The sequence below is a fragment of the Cornus florida genome, unplaced genomic scaffold (assembly GCF_030987335.1).
Source record: "Cornus florida cultivar Cherokee Brave unplaced genomic scaffold, ASM3098733v1 CherokeeBrave_3.0.0_Hap2_Chr09, whole genome shotgun sequence".
Lineage (NCBI taxonomy): Eukaryota > Viridiplantae > Streptophyta > Magnoliopsida > Cornales > Cornaceae > Cornus > Cornus florida.
Window position 1 is genome coordinate 77554307 of NW_026775579.1, and position 24962 is coordinate 77579268.

Consider the following 24962-nt stretch of genomic DNA (forward strand, 5'->3'; position numbering starts at 1 on the left):
GCAATAAATACCAATACCTTTTTTTGTGTTTCCAAAAACTACTCCGAAGAGGAAGTTTGACTATATGTGACTGAAATCTTTAAGTTTTTTTCAACAGCTTAAATAACCTTATAAGACGAACTTTGTTTGGAGTGTAAAGACAATGTTACCCTCACTTTTTGAAATGAAATAAGTTTGATGTCCTCAGTTTAACCTCTGTGAAAAGACGGTAAAAATTAGCCAACAGGGGTGCTCTGTCCATATGTGCACCCCAAGAGGAGAAACATTAAAAATGCTTTTATTTTCAGATTCATTTGCAACAATTTTACCCATTTGAACTTTAAATTTACGACTTAAAATAAAATAGTCAATGGAGCTTTTCCCAGCTATAATCACTGCTGGATTGATCCCAACCATCCTTCAATGCACTAAGAAGTAAACTCTTCGGGATATCATCCAAAAAATGAGACATATAAAACGCAAAATGATTCTTCTTATTGTCAATGAGGGTTTATATAAGCTGTCACAAACTACAAGCGCCCAAAAAAAGAAAAAAAAAAAAAAAACCCTGATCTATGTGGCACTAAAACATGGATATGAAATTCTCGTATCTGCTGGATTGCTACCATGTCTGATTGACTAAATGTACAGAGAGATTACAATTAATTAGCCAGAACAACATATATCTTTCTCTTGTATGATCTAATAATAATAATTAGAGACAAGGGATTTTCATGCCTACAGCATATAGGGCAAAAGAAGAAATAACGCTGAAAAAAACAAGAGCAAGAAATCTTTCAACATTTATGTAAAAAAATATATATATATATTCAAGAATGTTACAAACGTTTCTCACAGACCAAATGCTTCCAGTTGGAATGGGGCCCTTCGCCGGTGTCAAATCGGAAGACCACCCATCCTACGGCATTTGCAATTTCGTGAACTTCATCACAAACAGATACGGTGTCACGAATATAAGCACGCCCACCTGGCCTTAGAATCCGATCCATCTCAAGTATGATGGTAGAGATATTACATCTGCTTAGAACATACAGAAATGATCCATGCAATGTTTTCCCCAAAAATCAAATGATGTTTTAAAAAATTAAAACAAGAAAAACCAAAATTATACCTCTTTTGTTCTACAGAGAAGAGACCTGCTGCATTTAGTAGGTCATATGTTCTAGGATAAGTGTCAAATGGCTCACACCTATACATAATAACAAGCATTACAATTTGAGTCCACCATTCAAGTAACAAGAGTAACCAACAAGATTTATTTAAAAAAAAAAAAAACTCAAAATATTACATGTCTTCTCAAAGACCTTCAAATTCAAGATGATATTATTTTGAGATGATTCAGTTTAAAAAATGCAGTTCATAAATACTTTTAAGAGTTGTCTAAAGTTTTCAAGGGCTCTTCAATAATCAAGGTGAAAGATAACGAACGGTGTTATATTTATGAAGAAATTTTTAAGCATAAAAGAAGAAGGAGAAGAAAGAAAAATTGGAGGAGAGTGCAAACGGTGGAAAGGGGAGTGAAAATAAAAGGAAAGGTATGTTGTGTTATATGTCTGATAAAACAACGTGCCCTGTGTTATTATCCAAGCCACAAACCGAGAGCTGATAAGCTTAAAACAAACAAGTAAGGATCTTTGCAAGTTGCTGGAACTTAATGGACCATAAATCAGCTAAAGATTCAGATGCCCAAACTCCATGCACAAGTGCAAGTACAAGAAAGTTAAAATAAGGGAAGGATGATGAGATAGTTCAAAAAATAAAATCTATTACTCGACTTGCCAAAGCTATCCAAGCACAAGGGATTAGGAGAAATAAATGCTAAAAGACCATGTGTAGAAAAGGTGCAGAGCCCATACCAATCATGCAAAACTCCTATCAGTCCACGGTCATAAATTACAGGCAATGTATTGTAACTGCTAACAGGAACAACATTCATAACCCAACAATCAATCTGTAAATCATGGAATGCTGCTGCAAACCTGCCATGAAAAAAAATGGCCAACAATTTATAAGGTATTGCAATGTCTTGTAAGGACTAAGAAGCATTCAACAATTCGAGAAGCTTCATATGTCTAAAAACTGTGCCACATAATAATAGCAATGACTTGAAGATATAAAGAAGATACCCCCCATATCCAGCCCTCATGTCCATCACATTTCGTAGTTCTAATTCCTTCAAGTGAAAAGCAGAAACATAACTGTCCACAATATCATGCCGATATTTTGACTCTGCTTTAAATATTTCCTTTCTGGACATGTAAGCATCCATTTTAATGCTAAAGAGCCTGTCTGGTGGAAGATGAAGGCGTGCAGGCCATGTAGTAACATTAGCTCCGTAACCATTCTCAGGTAGTCGAGTGATGCATGCCTTCAGATCAACGTACCTGTGACAAAGCATGACAATAGTTTCAAACTTTCAGTTATTATTTATTTCCATTCTTAACTTTCCCCCCTTCAAGTAGGTAGGCCTTCCAGAGCCCCTCTTGGAGTTAAAGTTAAAACTTAAAAGCAAGTTATTGTTTCGCTACTAGATCAACACCAAGTAAAAGATTCTTGTTCATTTCAATGTGCAAGAAAGCACTTGAATAAATTGCTACTCTGACAACTCCAGATCAACTATGAAACCAGATTTTCCCCTTGCATCTCCGTTAAGTGGATAGCTAAAAGTTACCTGTCCAGTCAAAGTTTCTGCCCTAATAGATTATAAGATCAGATTTGGGTAATCTGCAACAACTCAAATAAATCAACAGTTGGGCAACTAGGAAAAGGAAACGGGAATTAGAATATCTCCCTCACAAAACAGAATAGGAATTGTGCCTCTAACATGAATATTGATTATCTAAAAGGTCAGCTAAAGAGGGAGCATTCAGGTCAGTTAGTTGAAAGTAGCTGATAAGATTTTAATTCATTTCCATTATGTTGTATATTCATCCCGATTTTTCGCCTTCCTTTGAAAGTTTATCGATGCATAATAAGAGAAAAGAATGGAAAGAAAGGAAAAGTAAAGCACGGAAATTTCATGCTTCAAAAAGTTCATGATTCACCTAGTGTGGATTAGATGCTCAAAGTGATATAAGTTAGGTCGTGGAACTTATAAAACATTCCAAAATACAAACCACACTAATTGATGCCAAAACATACAGGAAAAAATTGATCATCAGTGAAGTTGACATGGAACAGAAAAGGGGTTCACGTTGGTCTGCATAATCTGTTTCCACTGCAAATCCAATTTTGATGTCAACAGCAGAATTAATCTCTACGCAACATTACTGAAAGAGGGACAGATATACAGTTCAACCATCCAATCGATTCCGTCATACCTGGAAATAAAAATATTTGGACAACATAATTTTTTTCCCGAATTTTGGTGTCAAACAGGAAAAGGCATAACTATAACTCCTCCTAAAATTAAATTGTTCAAAAAACTGGTTCAGTGATTTTTAGACCATAACAACCTTCGTGTTCTGAATATTCTGCCAGATATCCTGATCAAAACTTAACCAAGATACAGTAAGTTGTTGGACCAAGCCACCCTGATTTTCTGCCACCATTAACCAAAGAACATTTTCCAACAAATTAAGATGGTCCATACTAAAAAGTTGGTCAAGATTTTAAAATATTTGAACAGATCATAAGAACATTTTCCATACGATGTTGCAAATTTGAATGGGCAAAGTAGGACATACCAAACATTGTCTGGGTCATCATTGGAATCACATAACAAAGGATGTACTCCAGGAGCACGATTAAGATAGCAGCTGTTGTTTAGAGGCTTCCTCCATATAGCAATATATCCTTCCTTCTTTACAAGTTCCCAACAAATGCGACCAGTAAGGTCCTCCATTTCTTTGCATACATAAGTTCAACATTCAACAAATTAAGAGATGCAAGATAAGTACAAAAAAGAATGAAGAGAGAATGAAATTTTGTGCTGGAAAACAGAAAAATATTACGCTTATGATGGTGATCATTATGGGAAATAGCAAGATATAAGGAATAACTAATCATGGTATAACAAGGCAGTCATCAAATAATAAAAAAATACAAAAAACTTTAGAACAGCATTTTGCAATATGTAAAATAACTAATGACCTTTTCTCTAAGCTCTATTCAAATCATTGTCCTTCCCACCGTGGAAAGGCTAGCCTCAAAACATAATTCCCACTGATTTAATTTAATAACATGGAGATGACGGAGTGGGGTACCTTTCCATTGTTCGTGCACTTTATCTTCATGTTTATAAACAGGTTGTGCTGCCCAAACAAAGTATCCTCCTGCTCTTAGCATCCTGTTGACCTCAAGAAGCAAAATTCCATCTTCAAAACAAGGCAAAGAATGAGAAGGCATGAATCAATCATCAATGCATAAGAGTGACAAGTACACAAGTTCGTTTAAAATGTAAATATCACAGACAATTTCATCTTGGTGCCAAAGGTTTGCCCAGAGATACTTCCATACAATCCCTTGGTTAAAAGAAACTACTAATGTGAAACAGAAGAGGGAGTACCATCACGGGTCCAATTAATTCTACATCTTGAACAATGTATCAAGTCAAATGCCTGGCTAGGATATAATAAGCGACGTGTTGCAAATGCTGCTAACATGGCAGGCACACCACGCTCTAGAGCAAATTGAATCTGGTTTTCATGAACATCCTTTGGTGCTATAGACAGGGTAGTCACATTACGGCCTAACAAGAAGGCACCAAAACTTGCTACTCCACAACCAACATCCAAGGCAACTCGGGTGTGTAGGCCAAATGCAATGTCCGGAACCATCTGCATGCTCAAATGAAAATATGGTAATTAGTGTGTGCAGAGACACACACATACACAAAAACACGGTCGGTGGGAGTTGTAAAACGGCCAACCTTGGAAATCTGATCCAAGTATTGATCAGCCCCATGGATAAATTGTGTTCCACCTCCTGGAAATATAAACTTATCTTCCTTCTTTGATATCCAATTTTGGCCTCCCTTATCTTCAACCAGGCGTGTGTGGGGTACATTACTGAACCACACCTATAATTACACCTGAAGTTAGTCAGGAGGTCTTCCTTTGAATCAAGTATACTGTCATATACTAAAGCTAAAAATCTAGAAAAATTTATAAACAAAAATACTCAATTCAGTGACCAACTGCATCTTTAATTTGCAATCCACTAGATCAAAACTCATATATTAAAGAAGATTTCTCAATGAGAACCTGAAAAGTGACCGGAAAGTAGTGTTCTGAGTTCAAATAACATAGTGCGCATATAAAGCTCCAAAGAATACAATAATGTCAAGGAATACAAGAAGGAGAAACATAAAAAATAAAAAAAAACCCTATCACCAGGTCAATTAAACACCCACAAAAGAAACATTCTTTGTTTTTTTTTTTATCTCCCATTGCTCAAATAATAGAACAGTATTTAATTTGTCCTCTATATCGCTCTTATAATTGAACTCGGTTGTATCCAATTGCAACTTCAACTATGTGAAGAACCAATTTGAGGTGCTACAAGAGATGAACTGGTATAGACCTAATTTTAGCATTATTTGCCCAATGTAGGTTATCCTTAGAAACAATAATAAACAAAATCATCATGATTAAATCTATGAACAACAATTATACAATTAGTTTCACAAAAGTGAATCAGACATGCTGAAGTAAATGAATCAATGCAAACTTCATTTTCTTTACCTCATCTCGGCTTTTCGGCCAAGGTATCTTCAGCTTATACCCCTCCGGCCTCGGCACCACACAATCCAACCCTTTCCCTCCCTCTGGACAATGCCGTTCAAACTTCTCCCCTCTCTCCGTCGAATTCAACCGCGAAATCACATCCACATTGTCCAAACAAGGAATGTAATCCCTCATACTCTCATTACACGCCCTATATTTCTCAACCCTAACCCTAGCCGTAGAATTATTCCTACCCGTTTGACCACTCTCCCTCCCCTGTTTCTGACTCTCATTTGCCACACTCTCAATAATACTGGGATCGAACTCCCCTACCTCGAAATCCGCCGACATGACCCCGTTCTCGTCGACGATCCCCGTCCTCTCCACCGCCAGCGGCGGCGGCGGAGGGTGATTGGTAGAGGCGGTGGCGGCAGCAACGGCGTCAGCGATGGTGGAAGAAGATGCGAAGAGGCCCTCGACCTCGGTATCCTGGTCGACGTGCCCCGGTTTCAACACCAGCGGCGGCGGCAAAGGATCATTGGCGGTGGGGGTGGCGGTGGTGGAAGAAGACGAGAAGAAGGAGAAGTGGCGTTGTTGGTAGGAGTCGGAGAAATGTTTGCAGAGGAGGAGGATGGAGAGAGAGAGGAGGGAGAAAGCTGTAATTTTGATGAATGATGAGGTTGTTATCAGCTCTGATGGTAAGCTTGTAATGGCCTTCATGGTTCTGATAACAGAGTTTTTGCTCAATCTTCTTACATGTTATATAGTACCATATCAGATATTATATGTAGAAAGAGAAACTTAACTTGTGTGTATATATTTATAATTTCATATACAATATAGAGAGAGATAAATATATACTCCTTATATATACTATATAGAGAGAGGAGAGAAATGGGGAGAACTGAGAAGAAGGGATGGGAAAGGTTGCTGAAGCGTGGATGGTTTTTAATGGAGTTGGGGTTGCCCGTACGCGCCACGCTCTTCCCGACAAAGTCAAAGTACTACGTGAGCTATATATATATATATATATATATATATATACACACTCCTACATATAATGTTATGGACTTTCTGTTTATAGAGATACGGGAGGGGGATGTCACGTGACTGATTCAGCTCCACTTGTAGTTGACAACTTCTATTCTTTTGGTTTTTCTTATATTAAGGAAAGTTCGAAAATCATACAAGAAGTATGACGGTAGTATTTTTTTTCCATATATACTGTCTAAGTGTTAATATTTTACGGGGTTCATTCACTGACACTCCCTCCAAAATTTAATCAAATATTAGATATCTTTCGAAAATAACTATTGTTATTTTGCTTTATAATTATCTCGATTAAAAATATGAGAAAAAATATATTTGTCCCTAATTTTTTTTATCACATTTATTACAAAAATTAGATAATATAAATGACTTCTATACCCCTACACACACTATTTCTCTCTCCTCTGTCTCAGGGACGCTTCTATAAGAAAAATGTTGGAGACGATGGCGATGGCTTGATTTGCATCGGCAATGGCTTCAAGTCGCTGGTGTTTATGGAGTTTAGCGGCATGGTGGTATGAGGGAGGAGAGGACACGATGTATATATATATATATATATAGATATATATATGTGTATATATATAAGAAGTAATAAAGTTATGTAAGGAGTAATTTAATTCGTAGAGTTCCAGTAATTCTTGATCCACGCGATCGTTGTTGAAATTCTGGCAATCGTCGCCCACTTGTTCCGGTGAGAGTTGATTACACCTCCAAAGACTGCACAAGTTACTGGACCTACCAAGAAACGATCTGGATATCAACGTCCAGTTCCGCGCTCCGTGTTGATCCGATCCACCAACGAAAACTCCATTGCCAATTCATTATTCCTCGTCGATTTGTTGAAGATCAAAAACAGAGACATCATTGTTCCTCTGTACACTATCAAAGAGAGTGTCAAACACTCTATATGGTTTATTATATATGAATTTTTGTATTATTATTATAATTTTTTTTTTGCTAATTAATCAATTTTGGGGAAACCAAACCCATTAATTGTTTCTTTGAATTTATCAATCAGGGTATTTACAGATTGGCTTGGGAATTCTAGTATTGGAGTTTATGGTTTATGGCACCAATTAGTTACGTATAGAAAGTGTATATGTTGTTGTGTATGATAGAGAGAGAAAGAGGAAGATGAATTAGACCGATGAAGAAAAAAAAAACTAATATAAATCAAATATGAATATAAAATGACAGAAATAGACTTCAATTCACATGCTAAATAATAAAAAGCAAGGGTTTTTGTTGTCCAAAAAATATGAGGACACGCCCCTCTCTCTCTCTCTCTCTCTCTCTATATATATATATATATATATATATATTTCTAAAATGATGGAATATATGAATGGGTGATTGATCATAGAACCGAACCCTTGTAAAAAAAAATTTATTTTTTTCTTTCTCTTTTTAGATTTTATTAATTTCCTTAAAAAATAAAATTTTCTTACTTAAAATTTCATTAATTTCCTTAAAAAAATATATGAATGGGTGATTTTTCTTATTTTAGTTTTTAAAAATTTTCTTATTTTTCTCTTTCTCTTTTTAAATTTCATTAATTTCCTTACAAAAATAAAATCTTCTTACTTAAAATTTCATTAATTTGCTTAAAAAATTATATGAATGGGTGATTTTTCTTATTTTATTTTTCTATTTTAGTTTTTAAAATTTTTCTTATTTTTCTCTTTCTCTTTTTAAATTTCATTAATTTCCTTAAAAAAATATAGAACCGAACACTTGTATGGCGTATAATAGTCCTCAATACCAAACTGTATGATGTTGATTACCTACTTTATTTATTCTTGTATATGGAAAAGGAAGGGTAAACATGTCATTTGAATAGTCAACCTAAAGTCAAATGAGGGTAAACATGTAATTTTAATCATTAAAAAAATAATTTATTGGGTTAAACCAAAGTCAAGGGGTAAGAATGTCTTTCTACATGTAAAAAGTGGTCTGACATACCTGTCAGCTAACCTTTGGAGTGTGAGTGAAAAACGGAACAAACGTTTATAATGTGAGTGATAGTTATTTTCGAAAGATGTTTTAGACTGATATTTAGCCAAACTTCCGGAGGTATCAGTGAAATTATCCTTATTTTATAGGGCTAAAATCTAATAACCCCCCTCTTGTTTGTCGAAACTATCTACTAAGTTCCTCGAGTATTAAAAAACTTCCTGATATAACTGAAATTATCAAATTGCCCCCATTCCGTCACAGAATCGTTAAGTTACTATGAAATGACAAGAATACCCTTAATATTATTTTTAAATGAAAATGTGAATTTTGAATTGGCAAATATGCCCCCGTGTAAAACGATGTAGTATTGTGTTGTTTTTGCCTCTTTGTGAAACGACGTCGTGTGGGGGTTGGGTTGTATGCCCTAAATCAATTTTTATGCTTCCATCTAGGTTTTGTGTTTGTGTGTGCGCCAAGTATAGAAGAAAGCAAAAGTGAAGTATTGATGAAAGCGACTGTTGATGAAAGCGAATGTTGATGAAATCCAGTGTCTGAGTGTTGATAAAAGCGAGTGTCGAGTGTTTTTTAAAGCGAGTGTTGTGTGTGTCTTTTTTCTATAATCGCTCAGTGGTCGAAGATCTTGGTGGATTCCAACTGGTTCGTATCACTTTTGTTGGACACAATGGTGCTAGGTATGGACAAACTTTTACCCATTGTCGTTACTTTGTAGTTAGGGTTCTATATTATTTCCTTTTCAATGTGGGTCCTTAATGTTTGGTGGACAAACTTTTACCAATGTCGTTGTTTTGTAATAAAAATTAGGGTTTGTTTATAAGGCTGTGGTCCCGGTGATAATAAATTAGGGTTTGTTTATTATTCAAACAATTTTTTCATAATTTAGGATTTAGGGATTTATTATTGAAATTAGAAGTAAATACTATATTTTTTTGGTTTGTAGTACTTAGGGTTTTATAATATTTCATTTTCAATGTGGGTCCTTATTGTTGGGTGGGAGTATTGATATTAGGGTTTAATGATTTTGTAATAAAAATTAGGGTTTCGATGTGGTCCTAGTGATCATTAAATTAAGTAATATAAGGTGGTGGTCCCAGTGATCTTTGACAATACTTGTTTAAAATTACTGCAATTGTGTCAGAATTGTTTTTTTTAGTTATCTTATGTTTGGTATTGTTTTGTTGAAATTTATTATTTTAGGTTTTAATTTTACTTTTCAAAAGTTATACACACTGAAAATGCATTATAGTGGTCAGTTTGGTAGTACAGAATTAAGTTCATATTTTGGTGGGTCTGTTGAGATATATAAGAGTATAGACAGTGATCTCATGTCAATGATAAAACTTACACATACATGATAGGTCTGCTTAGTTATCCTGCTACAACAAATAAAGTATTCTACAGGTCTTACATTGATGGGAGTTTAAAAGAGTTGAAGATTGACAGGGATGTCATTGACATGTTCGAACACAACCAAAGGTTCTCCTTAATTAAAATATATGTGGTGTCAATTACTGAAGAAGGAAATACAGAAGGTGAGAATAATGGAGATAGATCAGTAGAGTTGCCTACAATAGCAACTGAAGATGACAGTCATTTTGATGTGCCTGAAATTGAAGATGAAGATGAAGATGACAGTGATTTTGATCTGCCTGAAAGTGAAGATGACAATGATGTTGATAGAAATGGAAATGAAATTGAGGATGAGGATGTGAATGGTAATGATATTGAAGATGTGAATGATGAATATTACAATGACAATGTTTTGTTGGACTTTTATGACGAAACTTTTATGATAGATGCGGAGGTTGATGAAGTAAGAAATAATGAAAATGCAACTGAGGTGAATGAGGTTACAAATGATGAAGAACCTGAGATTGAATCTGATAAAGATGTTGATAGTGATCAAGCTTCTGAATATGCACCAAGTGAGGAATTGATGAGTTTGGTATACTCAAGTGGTAAAGAATGTAAGGATGATGCCACAAGTGGCCCATCTTATCCAAATTTCAATGTTCATACAGACTTGGGGAAAAAAAAACTTGAAATAGGTATGAAGTTTGGTTCTCCAGCTGAATTTAGAGAAGCAGTAAGGGATACAGCTATAAAAGACAAGTTTGAACAATCATTTGTGAAGAATGATGGAGATAGAGTCACAGTGGTATGTAAGGCTAAATGTGGGTGGAGGATTCATGCCTCTGAAAATAGTGAAGGTAAATCATTCCAAATAAAGACATTCAATGATACTCACAATTGTACTAGTGTAAGGCACAACAATCAACTGACATATAGTTATTTAGCAAAACATTGTACTGAAAAGATTATGGCTGATCCAAATTGCTCATTGAAAGGTTTTGTGCAGACAGTTGAAAGTGAACTTAATGTTGATATGACAAAACAAAAGGTGGGTAGAATAAAGAAGTTGGCTTTACTAATGATTGAAGGTGATTATTCAAAACAATTTGCAAGAGCTAGGGATTACTGTGCCTTAATCCTGGAAACAAATCATATGAGTGTTGCTAATGTAAGAACAATACCCTATAGTGACGATGGTACTTCATTCTATAGGTTATTCTATTCCCTAGAGGCTATGTGGAAAGGATTCTTAGAGGGTTGTAGACTATTTATTGGTCTAAATGGATGTTTCTTAAAAGGACCCTATGTGGAACACTTATTGTATGTTGTTGGTAGGGATAGCAACAATGGCTTTTATCCAATTGCAATTGGTTGTGTTGAGGCAGAATGCAAGGACTCTTGGGATGAACTGATGGCTTTAGTTGGCAATTATTAGAAGTACACATTTATCTCAGATCGACATATGGTTTACATGTTTATCTTTCAATGTATATGGTCATTTATTATCTTACTTTAATGTTTTACATAAATATAATATTTTGTTCTCTTATTTTCAGGGTCTATTTAAGGTATTTGAGCATAAATATCCTGGAGCAGATATTAGGTTCTGTATTAAACATATGTATGACAATTTCAAGCAGAAATACAAAGCCAGAATACTAAGGAACATATTCTGGAATACATCCACGGCATACACAGAATCTGATTTTATGCTATATATGCAAGAAATGAAGGCAGTTAACAAGGATGCACATGACTGGTTAATGAAGATTCCCTTAAAGGTTTAGGCAAGGTCAGCATACACTACAAAGAATAGGAATAGCCTATGTGTAAATAACATGTGTGATTTATTCAACAACTACATTGGGAAGGCAGGGGAAAAGCCTTTAATTTACATGTTTAAGAAAATTAGAAAACAACTGATGCTAAGGTATCAAAGCAATAGAGAGATGATGGATAAGGTTAAGGGACTGTTGTGTCCAAAAATTAAAGAGAAATTGGATAAAATTTCTGAAGATGTCAGAAAATTGCGTGTGAGTTATGCAGGGAATGACAAGTATGAGGTGGAAAACATGACATGGAATAAAACTGGAGTTAGTGATTATGTGAATCTTGCTACAAGAACTTGTCATGTAAGTATTGAGATATAACTGGCATACCTTGCAAACATGTAGTGGCAGCAATTTTGGATAGGAGGTTTGATCCAAAGCTGTTTGTTCACCCTTCTTACTATAGAGAGACATACTTGAAGTCTTATGGATATGTCATAACTCCAGTGTCTTTAAGGAATCTGAAAAGAGAAGTTGGTACTGCTCCAATACTACCACCACCTCATAAGACTAAACCTGGAATACCTAAAAAGATCAGGAAAAGAGGTCCAGATGAGAGTAAGTCAAAAAGTCCAATGGTGAAGAGGTAAAAAATAAGATGCACTAAATGTCTTGTCTTGGGTCATAATGTAAGGACTTATAAAACACTTGAGAAAGCTACAAGACAACCAAAAGGAAAGGGTGGAAGACCAAGAATATTAAGAGGCACAGGTGGTGTAGGTGGTTGTAGAGATGAAACTGTTGCTGGCATGAGTGCGAGAAATTCTACTACAGAAGGTGTGAGATCTGTTAACAGAGGTGGTGGTAGAAGTGGTGTGAGAGTTAACAGAATTGCTACTAGGGGTGGTAATGGTGTTCACATAGGTGGTGGTGGCAGACCTGCTAGAGGTGGTAGCATTGGTGGCACAACTGTTAGAGCTGGTGGCAGTGGTGGCATAGCTGGTAGAGGTGGTGGCATAACTGGTAAAGGTGGTGGCAGTGGTAGCATAACTGGTAGAGGTGGTGGCAGAACTGGTAACAGACCTGTTGTACTTCATTTAAAAGTAAAAATTATATTTTTTATTTCATATTTATTATACATTATAAACACATGTAGGTTAATATTTATACTTTATTTAATAGCATTAACATCCACCCAACATTATGGTCTTGGTCTTGGTCTTGGTCTTGGTGGAAGAGCCATTGTTGGTCATTCAGATGTATTATTATTCAACCTCTTATTATTTTATTTTACGTTACATTAAACAAAACTGAACTAACACATATTTTTCATACATTGAATAGGCATCAACATCCACCCAAAATGAAGTGGTTCATATGGACTTTCCATCCATACTTAACACACAAGAATGATGGCATGTTGATGAAAGTGGTACTAGCTTTTTTGTGCAGCTTTTTTGGAGGACAAATTGAAGAAATGGTTGACTGCATATTAGTATTTTCATATGTTTTTAATGTAAAGCTAAGTAATGACAGTGATTTTGGACAGTGGTTGGTATTTTGTACTAATGGTGTAATGTGGATGGTTTATTTTGGACAGTGAATGTGCTGGTTTATTTGACAATGGTGGGTTTATTTTAGACAGTGAATGTGTTGGTTTATTTGACAATGCATGGCAATGTAATGACAGTGACTGTTTTTAATGTATGGCTATTTTGGACAGTGAATGTATTGGCTTATTTAACAATGCATGGTAATGTAATGATAGTGAATGTTTTTAATGTATGGCTATTTTGGACAGTGAAGTTGTTGGTTTGAATATATGTATACAACTTTAGCTTGATTTTGTTCATGCAATTCGAAACACAAGATTCAACACTTACAATTCTACAATTTAACTTCAACATACACTTTCACTCATGCACTTGACAATTCAGAAAGTACATTGCATGCATATTTCATACGGCTTCAAAATATATTTTGCATACACAGCCTTATATTAAAACCAACTGACTACTTTCTTCATAAAGCTATCATACATACAACAACACAGAACATAACAAATACTACATTGCTTCAGAATTTTTTGGATTTCTTCCATACTTTTTCCCATTGCTTCCAAACGGGAACTAACTGTATCATACCGGAACTTCAATTCTGCAATTTTACTAAACTTGCTTTCATCTGCTTCAGTATATGCTGGCATTGTACAAATCGGATCACACCATGCCCATAAAGAGCATTTTTTTGTACCACAAGAATAGTATATCCTCCCTTTGTTGTTAAACTTATTTGAACCTGTAACTCTCACTACAGTTGGATAGCCACAACCACATATTATGTTGTTATACCTGAGATCTTGCCGATTAACAGATTGTGTGGTCGAAGAAGACATTTGGGTTCCCTGATCACGGTTTAGGGCTTCTAATAGGGCATATAGTGGCTGCGATTTTGGGCTTTAAATAATCAATTGGGGACTTCAATACATCGATTAGGGCTTCAAATCATCAATTGGAGAATTTATAGATCAATTAGGGCTTATGCTACTGTTGCTATGGAGAATCCTCAAACCACTTCAATCACAGATAATAACAAGAAAAGACAAGAGCGAAGAAAGAATAGAGAAGAAAGAAGAAGGCACTTAACGAAGAAATAAGAGAGAAGACGGCAATTAACGAAGAGAGAAGCGATAGCAACAAATGAGAGAAGAGATCTTTTATGGCGGCACGCAATCCTCACTAACCAGTGCAACGACAGAGAAGGAAGGAGATAACAAACCTTAAACAATGCATAACCGAGAGGGTAGGGTTAGATAACAAACCTGAAGGGTTTTTTCGTCATTTCTATACGATAAGGGTACTTTCGTCATTATATTGGGGAATCTGTTACACGTGACGCTCACGTGATAAGAAGACGTTAGTGTTAGACGGTCAACTAACGGGGAGGGGGTCATGTGATATATTTTAAAATACATTGAGGGGTTTTATGATAGTTTTCGTACTTGAGGGGGTTAGTAAATAGTTTTTGAAAACAAAAGGGGTTTTTTTAGATTTTAGCCCTATTTTATAACTCAGAAATGGTAGAGTTACATATTTACTTATCAAATTAAAATATGTATATATACCTAATTGGATGATTAAAAAAATATATGTTCATTTTTAATTACTTTCCATCAAAAGTGGGTTGCAGACGATGTACATCTTACTGATTAAGATTTAAGCATTTTTTTTTTTTTTTTTAATGTTAAGTAATGATATTTAAACTTATTTATTTGGCAGAAATTTTTAATTAATGAGATTTTTATACATAATATATATGTTAAACTGTGCATCTTATTTATTACATTAAAAAAAATGTAAACTATTGGCCTATAGGTAAGAGAAATAAGTCTAAGAATGATTTTCATTTGATTATAGCATGGTTAGTTGGAAAAATTATTACTAGGGTCGTATCATTGTTCCCAAAGTAATCACAAACTGATATCCAAGTATGTAGATATATATATATATATATATATATATAACTTTGTGTTAATTTTATTTAACTTTTTATTTGTATATCAATTAGTGACAATCAGATCAATTGTTTGAGATCATAAAATAATTTTTTTTGTTCGTGATCATGGTGTAAGGAACGAATTCATATTACCATAACGTAACCGAATTGGTCATTGCAATTTTTTTCAATAATTTCTGACGTCTCGAAAAACAAAAATAGGATTTTCCTTGTTTCATCGATTTGAGGTGACATTGAGTGACCTGACAGTCTCTCGCTAAGTTGCATTAACATTTGCATACACAAGTGGATCGCATGAGAAACCTAAAGGACAGTTGTAACAAGGTCATTTCTTTCGCATCGGATCCCGAATAGGAAAATGATTGAGTATAAATCGATGGGTATGTAACACTACCTAATAACTTGAGTTTTTTGGTAAATGGACAAACGTCCAACCATTACAATTGGTATTAGAGCCAGACCAAATCCTTGATTTGGTGTAACGCTAAGCGTTCGGCCCGGAAGGCGTCCAGGTGAACCAACCTGGGTAGGCAGGGTGGCCAGAGCCGCAACGAAGACATTGCGAGTTTGGGTAAGGGAGAATGTAACAAGTGTCATTTGTCCCACATCAGATCCGGATGAAAAAGTAATTGGGTATAAATGGATGGGTATGCAGTACTACCCAACAGTTTGAACTTTTAGATAAATGGGTAAGCGTTCACCCGTTACAATACTCTTGTATGAGTACACTATAACCTCTATAAATTATCGAGTTTTTAATTTAACAAGATATTTTATATACATTATTTATTTTTTTCAAAACATTTAGTTTCTCAATACTCTTAGAGATTCAATGTATTGTACTCATTAATCAATTAAGATTCATTGTATTGTACTCTTCTAATCAATTAAAAATACATTTAACCAACCAAAGATTAAATGTGTTGTATTTACTATTTAATAAAATAAAATTTAATGTATTGTACTAATTTTACCAAATTATTAATTTATGTAATAAGTAGAATCTATAAAAACGAATTTTTTTAAAATGTATTATCTTATCAATTTAATCAAATTATTAATTTAGTACCTTGGCGAAAGTCCAGGCATAAAAAGAATATTAATTTATTGAGTATTACTGTAATTTATAGAGGTTATATTGTATGTTCATCGTGTGATCGTGTTTGGAAGCCTGTATTCAAGCTTGCACCTTTCCCACCTCCTCTAACAATTAATCACTAACCCCTAACATTTCTTGCCCAAAAAAAGAAAAAAGAAAAATTATGTATGTCCATCTAATTTCTCTCTTCATATGGTGTTTCTGTAATAATCTCTGATTCTCTGTTGGTATCCCGATTGATACAGGTCTACTTTTCTTTCTAGTATTTATAGAGCTATATTTATGGGGTTTAATTCGGAACACAAAAACTCTAATTTGTGTGGGTTGGGCTTATATTTATTTGTATTTTTTTCAATATTTGGTGCCCAAGTCTACAAATTTCAAATAAAATGCAAGAAATGTAGTGTCAATCAAGTCAACCTTTGGTAACATAACCAAAGATTGTCGGACTCTTATAAACATAAAACTGAAAGATGTGAGACTCAACATCTGCAAAAATACCAAAGTTAACCAACAGCTTAAGACACAACTTCCTAAGTTCCTAGCATCAGCGACAAAAAATTGTAATCGTCTGTTTTGCCCTTACATGTACCCTGGGCTCCCAACAGTTAGATGTAATAATGTGACCCAAGTAATTGATAATTCAACCGGCAAGAGACGTGGAGGTACGGTACCCAGGATATTATAAACTTTCTTGTTATCCCACTTTTCGAAATGAAATATACAAGTTTAAGCCATAAAACATACAGGCCCCCATGTCACAAACTAAAGGTGCTAAAACATGGATATGAAATTCTCATATCAACTGGCTTGCTACCATGACTGATTGACTAAATGTACTGATTACAATTACTTGGCTATAACACCACATACTTAAGAATTAAGGGATTGCTATGCTTTCAACATATAGGGCAAAAGAAGAAATAACACTGAAAACACAAGAGCATGAATTCTTTCAGCACTAGGTCAAAAAACAATCAAACAACGTTACAAACGCTTCTCGCAGTGCAGAAGCTTCCAGCTCGCATGGGGTCCCTCGCTGGTGTCAAATCGGAAGATCACCCATCCTACCGCATTTGCAATTTCTTGAATTTCATCAATTACGTATATGGTGTCACGAATATAGGCACGCCCACCTGGCCTTAGAATCCGATCCATCTCAAGTATGATGGTAGAGATATTACATCTGCTTGAAACATACAGAAATGATCAGTATGATGTTTTCCCCAAAGATCAAATGACGCGTAAATAAATAAAACAAGAAAAACCAAAATTATACCTCTTTTGTTCTTCAGAGAAGAGACCTGCTGCATTCAGTAGGTCATATGTTCTAGGATAAGTGTCAAATGGCTCACACCTATACACAATAACAAGCATTACAACTTAAGTCCACCATTCAAGTAACAGGAGCAACCAACAGGATATGAACAATTTCACTGCATTACATGTCTTGTTAAAAACCTTCAAAAATGCAATTCATAAACAATCTGTCATCTAAAGTTTTTGAGGGCTCTTGAATAATCAAGATGCTAGATAACGATGATATATTCATGCACAATTTTTTAAGCATTATTTAGATTAGAGTACTTTTGGGTATCTACGTCAATTGGGTTGAGGAGAGTTTATTAGAGATTCACATAGGCCTTTTCTCCTTTGATGAGGAAAACAAAAAGAAATCAGTGCTCTTTAACATATATTAAACGCTGTTAAGTTAATAGTCTAGGGAAAATATGTTAATGTAAATAGGCAATGATTTGGGGTCTTTTTTGTGCTGCTTTTAGAGAGATGGAGAGAGTGGTGGTCAGAAGGTTTTCAATTTCTAAAGAATTGATAATCTAGAGAAAATTTACAAAAATAAAGTGAATCTCTCAAGCAGAATCATACGAGGACATAAGAACCAAGCGAATGATGATTGTTCAATCAGAATTTCATCAAAGAAACAAGCTAATACAGCAACACTATCAAGTTGAGAATTGGTACTTCGCAGCTGTGCTATGGGATGGAGGGTAATCTTGTCAACTTAGTATCACAAATAAATAAATAAATAAAAATTAAATTAAATAAATAAAAGAAAAAATGGAGTAGAGTGTGAGTGGTGGAAAGGGGAGTAAAAATAGCATCACTGATATTCCTTTTCTTCATATAAACTGTTTCCTGTAGGAGAAAAAAGAAGCAAAAGGAAAGGTGTGTTGTGTTATATGTCTGAAAAAACAATGGACCATGTGTTATTCGCCAAGCTTAAACAAACAACTTTCTAAGGCTCCTTGCAAGTTACTGGAACTTCGTGGACCATAAATCAGTTAAAGATTCAGATGCTCAAACTCCATGCACAAGAACAAGTATGTTAACGCAAGGGAAGGATGATGAGATGGTTCAAAAAAATAAAATCTATTACTTGACTTGCCAAAGCTTGAAGTATTTCAGTCAGAGCTATCCAAACACAAAGGATTACGATAAATAAATATTAAAGACCATGTGTAGAAAAGGTACAGAGCCCATACCAGTCATGCATAACTCCTATCAGTCCTCGGTCATAAATTACAGGCAAGGTATTATGACTGCTAACAGGAACAACATTCATAACCCAACAATCAACCTGTAAATCATGCAATGCTGCTGCAAACCTGCCATGAAAAAAATAGCCAACAATTTTTAAGGTATTGCAATGTCTTATAAGGGACTAAGAAGCTTCATATATTTGAAAACTGTGACTCGAAGATATAAAGAAGATACCCTCCATATCCAGCCCTCATGTCCATCACATTTCGTAGGTTTGATTCCTTCAAGTGAAAAGCAGAAACATAACCGCTCACGATATCATTTCGATATTTCGACTCTGCTCTATAAATTTCCTTTCTGGACATGTAAGCATCCATTTTAATGCTAAGGAGCCTGTCTGGTGGAAGATGAAGACGTGCAGGCCACGTAGTAACATTAGCTCCATAGCCATTCTCGGGTAGTCTAGAGATGCATGCCTTCAGATCAATGTACCTGTGACGAAGCATGACAATAGTTAACAGTTATTATTCATTTCCATTGTTAACTTTTCCCCCTTCAAGTAGGTAGGCCCTACAAAACCCTCTGGGGGTTAAAATTAAAACTTAAAAGCAAGATATCATTTCACAAACTAAGCTACAAAATCAACACTAAGTAAAAGATTCTTGTTCAAATCAGTGTGCAAGAAAGCACTTGAAGAAATGGTTATACTAATAACTCTAGATCAACTATGAAACCAGATTCTCCCCTTGCATCTCCGTAAGTGGACAGCAAAAAGTAACCTCTCCAGTCAAAGTTTCTGCCCGTATAGATAATAAGATCAGATTTGGGTAATCTGTTACAGCCCCACAACAACTCAAATAAATCAACAGTTGGGCAACTGGGAAAAGGAAATGGGAATTAGAATATCTCCCTCACTAAACAGAGTAGGAATTGTACCTCTAACATGATATTCATTCTCTAAAAGGTCAGCTAAAGAGGGAGCATTCAGGCCAGTTAGCTGAAATTAGCTCATAAGATTTTAATTATTTCCATTATATTGTATATTCATCCCGATTTCTTGCCTTCCTTTATAAGCTTATCTAAGCATAATAAGAGAAAAGAATGGGAAAAAAAGAAGAAGGCACTGACATTTCATGCTTCGCCTAGATTGGATTAGATGTTCAAGGTGACAGAAGTTAAGTTCTGGAACTTACAAAACATTCCAAAATACAAACCACAGACTATTGATGACACGATAAAATTAACCATCAATGAAGTTGACATGGAACAGAAAAGGGGTTCATACAGGTCTGCATAATATGTTTCCACTTCAAATCCAATTTCGATGTCAACAGCAGAATTAATTTCCACTTAAAATTACTGAAAGAGGGACAGATATAAAGTTCAATCGTCCAATCGATTCCGTTGTACCTGCAAATAAAATAAAAGAATGCTAGTTGTGATGTTGTGGCCCAAATTTAGTGCCGGGTTGCAACGACAACCCGTTGGATGAGCTTTGTGTGCGCCCAAGCCCACCAAAGCTCTAGGGGTTCGGGGGCTTGGGTCCGAGGAAAATTTTTGACCGTTTTTGCTCATGTGTCGTTGACCCTAATTAGTACTCTTTTGTAGCCCGATATATAAGGGGTGCTTACGGTTGGGAGTGTGATGATCAAGAGACACTGAAAATCGTAGAGAGAGAGAGAGAGTGAGGGGCTGAAACTCGTAATCTCCGATTTTACACATAGTGAAGACTTTTGCTGGATCTCCACCGTGGACATAGGCTTTGCCGAACCACGTATAAATTTTTATGTTCTTTGTGTGGTGTGTTTATTTTGCTGTCGTGTTTCGTAATTGTTGCTTGGTTCGCAGCGTTTGTCGGAACACCAGCAAACGATAACTCCCTTTATCAAATTAAACTGGTCAAAAAACTGGTTAAGCAATTTTTAGACCATAAAGCCCTCGTGTACTGAATATTCTGCCTGATATCCTGATCCAAACTTAGGCCAAACCTGACAGACAGCTATTAATGCCAGATAGTTGTTGGACCAAGCCACTCTGATTTTCTTCCACCATTAACCAAGATATAATTCAGAAAAACAAATGTATTTGGAAAATTTATTGGGAAAATTACATATAAATGGAGTCAAAGTTCCATATTTACTTAGAGGCTGAGTCAAAGTTCCATATTTCTCTAAAATGGATTGCTGAGGTGGCACATGGTTTTTTACTGTTTAGAAATTGTGGTGCCTAAAATACCCTTCCGCGGAGGTACTACTTTTTCTTCGAAGGTACTACTTTTTTTAACTGAAGGTACCACTTTTTGGTGTCCAGGTACCATGTTTTTTAAACACCCGCGAAGGTACTACTTTTTCTTCGAAGGTATTACTTTTTTGAACTGAAGGTATTACTTTTTTGAACTGAAGGTACTACTTTTTTGTTAGGGAAGGGCATTTTAGGCACCACAATTTTCTAAACAGTAAAAAACCATGTGCCACCTCAGCAATCCATTTTAGAGAAATATGGAACTTTGACTCAGTCTCTAAGTAAATATGAAACTTTAACTCCATTTATATGTAATTTTCCCAAATTTATTATCATCTTTTCTCATTATTTACCAAAACCTCTTAGGGTCATGCACTGATGAGCACATTAGTCTATTCATGTAATTGAGATGGTCCATGCTTCAAGATTTTAAAATATTCAAACAGATCATAAGAACGGTTGCCATATGCGCAAATTTGTAGGGGGAAAGTAGGACATACCAAACATTGTCCGGGTCATCATTGGCATCGCATAACAAAGGATGTACTCCAGGATCACGATTAAGATAACAGCTGTTGTTTAGAGGCTTCCGCCATATAGCAATATAACCTTCCTTCTTTACAAGTTCCCAACAAATGCGGCCAGTAAGGTCCTCCATTTCTGCGCATAAATAATGTCAACATTGAACAAGATCAATATAAGTCCCAAAAAAAATGAAGAGACGAGTGCAAAATTATTACGTTGGAAACCAGAGAAAGAAAAAAAAAAAAAAAAATGAAGCTTATGATGGTGATCGTTATGGGGAAATAGCAAGATATAAGGAATAACAAATCATTGTATAAAGAGGTAGTTTCAACCAGACAAACAAATCATATAATAAAAAAAAAATACTACAAACTTCAGAACAGCATTTTGCAATATGTAAAATAAGTAACTAACTAATAACCTTTTCTCTAAGCTAAATTTAAATCACTGTCCTTCTCACCATGGAAGGGCTAGCCTTAAAACCTAATTCCCACTGATCTATTTTACTAAAAGGGACATGATGGGTGGGTACCTTTCCATTGTTCCTGCACTTTATCTTCATGTTTATAAACAGGTTGTGCTGCCCAAACAAAGTATCCTCCTCCTCTTAGCATCCTGTTGACCTCAAGAAGCAAAATTCCATCTTCAAAACAAGCCAAAGAATGAGAAGGCACAATCAAGTCCAAGAAATACAGAGAACTAGTATCAGCAATTCTTCAATCCCTCAAGCAAAAATGAACAAAACTAAAAAATGAAAAAGAATCCGGTACATGAAAAATAAGAAAGGAGTAAAAATGTATTCCGTGCAAACATGAATCAATCATCAATGCATGATAGTACCAAGTACACAAGTTTGTTTAAAATGTAAATATAACAGACAATTTCATCTTAGTGCCAAAGGGTTGCCCAGAGATACTTCCAGAAAGGAATAAAAATGTATTCCTTGCAGACACAAATAGATCATCAATGCACGATAGTGACAAGTGCACAAGTTCGCTTAAAATGTAATTATCACAGACAATTTCATCTTGGTGCCAAAGGGTTGCCCAGAGATATTTTCAGACCATCCCTCAATAAAAAAAATAAAAATAAAAATTAAAAAAACCACAAATGTGAAACAGAAGAGGGAGTACCATCACGGGTCCAATTAATTCTACATCTTGAACAATGTATAAAGTCAAATGCCTGGCTAGGATATAATAAGCGACGTGTCGCAAATGCTGCTAACATGGCAGGCACACCACGCTCTAGCGCAAACTGAATCTGGTTTTCATGAACATCTTTTGGTGCTATAGAGAGGGTAGTCACATTACGGCCTAACAAGAAGGCACCAAAACTTGCTACTCCACAACCAACATCCAAGGCAACTCGGGTGTGTTGCCCAAATGCAATGTCCGGAACCATCTGCATGCTCAAATCATAAGATGGTAATTAGTGCACGCAGACACACAAAACCAGTTGAAGTTGTAAAAAGGCCAACCTTGGAAATCTGATCCAAGTACTGATCTGCCCCATGGATAAATTGTGTTCCACCTCCTGGAAATATAAACTTATCTTCCTTTCTTGATATCCAATTTTGGCCTCCCTTATCCTCAACCAACCGTGTATGGGGTACATTACTGAACCATACCTATTATTACACCTTAAGATTAGTCAAGAGGCCTTCCTTTGAATCAAGTATACATTTATACACTGCAATTAAAAATCTAGAAAAAATTATAAAAGAAAATCACTCAATTGAATGACCCACTGCTTCTTTAACAGCGATTAGTTAGATCACAACTCATACATCAAAGATTCTGGAAAGTGAGAGGAAAGTGGTGTTCTAAGTTCAAATATCACCATGTCAACTAAACACCCACAAAAGCAACAGTCTTCTTTATCTCCCATTGCTCACATAATTTAACATTATATAGCTTTCCCTTTATGTTGCTCTTATAATCAAACTTGGTTAAATCCAATTGCAACTTCCACTATGTGAACTGAACCAATTTGAGGTACTACAAGAAATGAACTAGTAAAGACCTAATTTTAGCCTTATTTGCACAATCTAGGTTATCCTTGGAGCAAATAATTATACAAAATCTTCATCATTAAATCTATGAACAACAATTATACAGTAAATTTCACAAGAAGTCAATCAAACATACTGAATTATATGTATCAATGCAAACATATCACAATATATCTTCATTTACCGTACCTCGTCTCGGCTTTTCGGCCAAGGTATCTTGAGCTTATACCCCTCCGGCCTTGGTACCACACAATCCAGCCCTTTCCCTCTTTCCGGACAATGCCGTTCAAACTTCTCCCCTCTCTCTGTCGAATTCAACCGCGAAATCATCTCCACATTGTCCAAACAAGGAATGTAATCTGTCATACTCTCATCACACATCCTATACTTCTCAACCCTAACCCTAGAATTTCTACTAGCCCGATCACTCTCTTCCCCATGTTTTTGACTCTCATTTGCCACACTCTCAATTAAACTGGGATCGAACTCTCCGACCTCGAAATCCACCGTCATCAACCCGTTCCCGTCGACGATTCCCGTTCTCTCCACCGCCAGCGGCGGAGGCCGAGACCGATTGGCAGCGGCGGTGGAAGAGGAGGAGGAGGAGAAGATGGGCTCCACCTCAGAATCTTCGTCGATGAACCCCGCAGTCTCCACCGCCAGCGGCAGCGGCGGCGAAGGACGATTGGCTGTGGTGTTGGTGGAAGAAGATGAGAAGACGGCGAAGTGGCCTTGTTGGTAGGAATCCGAGAAATGTTTGCAGAGGAGGAGGATGGAGAGAGAGAGGAGGGACAAAGTTGTAATTTTGATGAACGATGAGGATGATATCATTTCTGATGGTAAGTTTGTAATGGCCTTCATGGTTGGCTCTAACGGAGTTTGCTCAATCTTTACATGTTATACACTGTGTGAGACTTGTAGAGAAAGAAATACTAGTACTATGTGTTTGCGCCTGTGTGTGTGTGTGTATATATATATATATATATAGATAAAAAATGATGGGAAGAAGAAAGGAGGTTTTTGAGGTGGAGTGGTCCGTAAACGCCACGCAATTCCTACGAGATCAAAGTATACGGGAAGGGGAGTGTCACGTGACTGATGGGAACACATAAATTATAGTACGATGTACTTAAGTTTCCTTCTAATCTGACAGCAACTATTTATTTTATTAGTTTTTTTTTTTTTTTTGTCTTCTTCTTACTTTTGACTTTTTACAATATAATTCAATAAATATAATTATTTTTTTTTTTTGTGAA

General features: G+C 35.7%; 2 protein-coding genes across 2 annotated transcripts; both read right to left on the reverse strand.

Moving 5' to 3' along the window:
• Positions 1-380: 380 nt before the first annotated feature.
• LOC132274481 (probable methyltransferase PMT10) lies at positions 381-6599 on the reverse strand. Its single transcript, XM_059775750.1, has 9 exons — positions 5685-6599; positions 4871-5020; positions 4508-4778; positions 4206-4316; positions 3687-3846; positions 2127-2384; positions 1857-1979; positions 1112-1189; positions 381-1017 (listed from the first exon to the last, which is right to left on the reverse strand). The coding sequence occupies exons 1-9, from the start codon at positions 6384-6386 to the stop codon at positions 819-821; spliced, it is 2052 nt and encodes a 683-aa protein (XP_059631733.1). The 5' UTR covers positions 6387-6599; the 3' UTR covers positions 381-818.
• A 10600-nt stretch (positions 6600-17199) lies between these two features.
• LOC132274482 (probable methyltransferase PMT10) lies at positions 17200-24962 on the reverse strand. The gene is made up of 9 exons (XM_059775751.1): positions 23896-24962; positions 23173-23322; positions 22826-23096; positions 22225-22335; positions 21668-21827; positions 19161-19418; positions 18929-19051; positions 17707-17784; positions 17200-17613 (listed from the first exon to the last, which is right to left on the reverse strand). The coding sequence occupies exons 1-9, from the start codon at positions 24565-24567 to the stop codon at positions 17415-17417; spliced, it is 2022 nt and encodes a 673-aa protein (XP_059631734.1). The 5' UTR covers positions 24568-24962; the 3' UTR covers positions 17200-17414.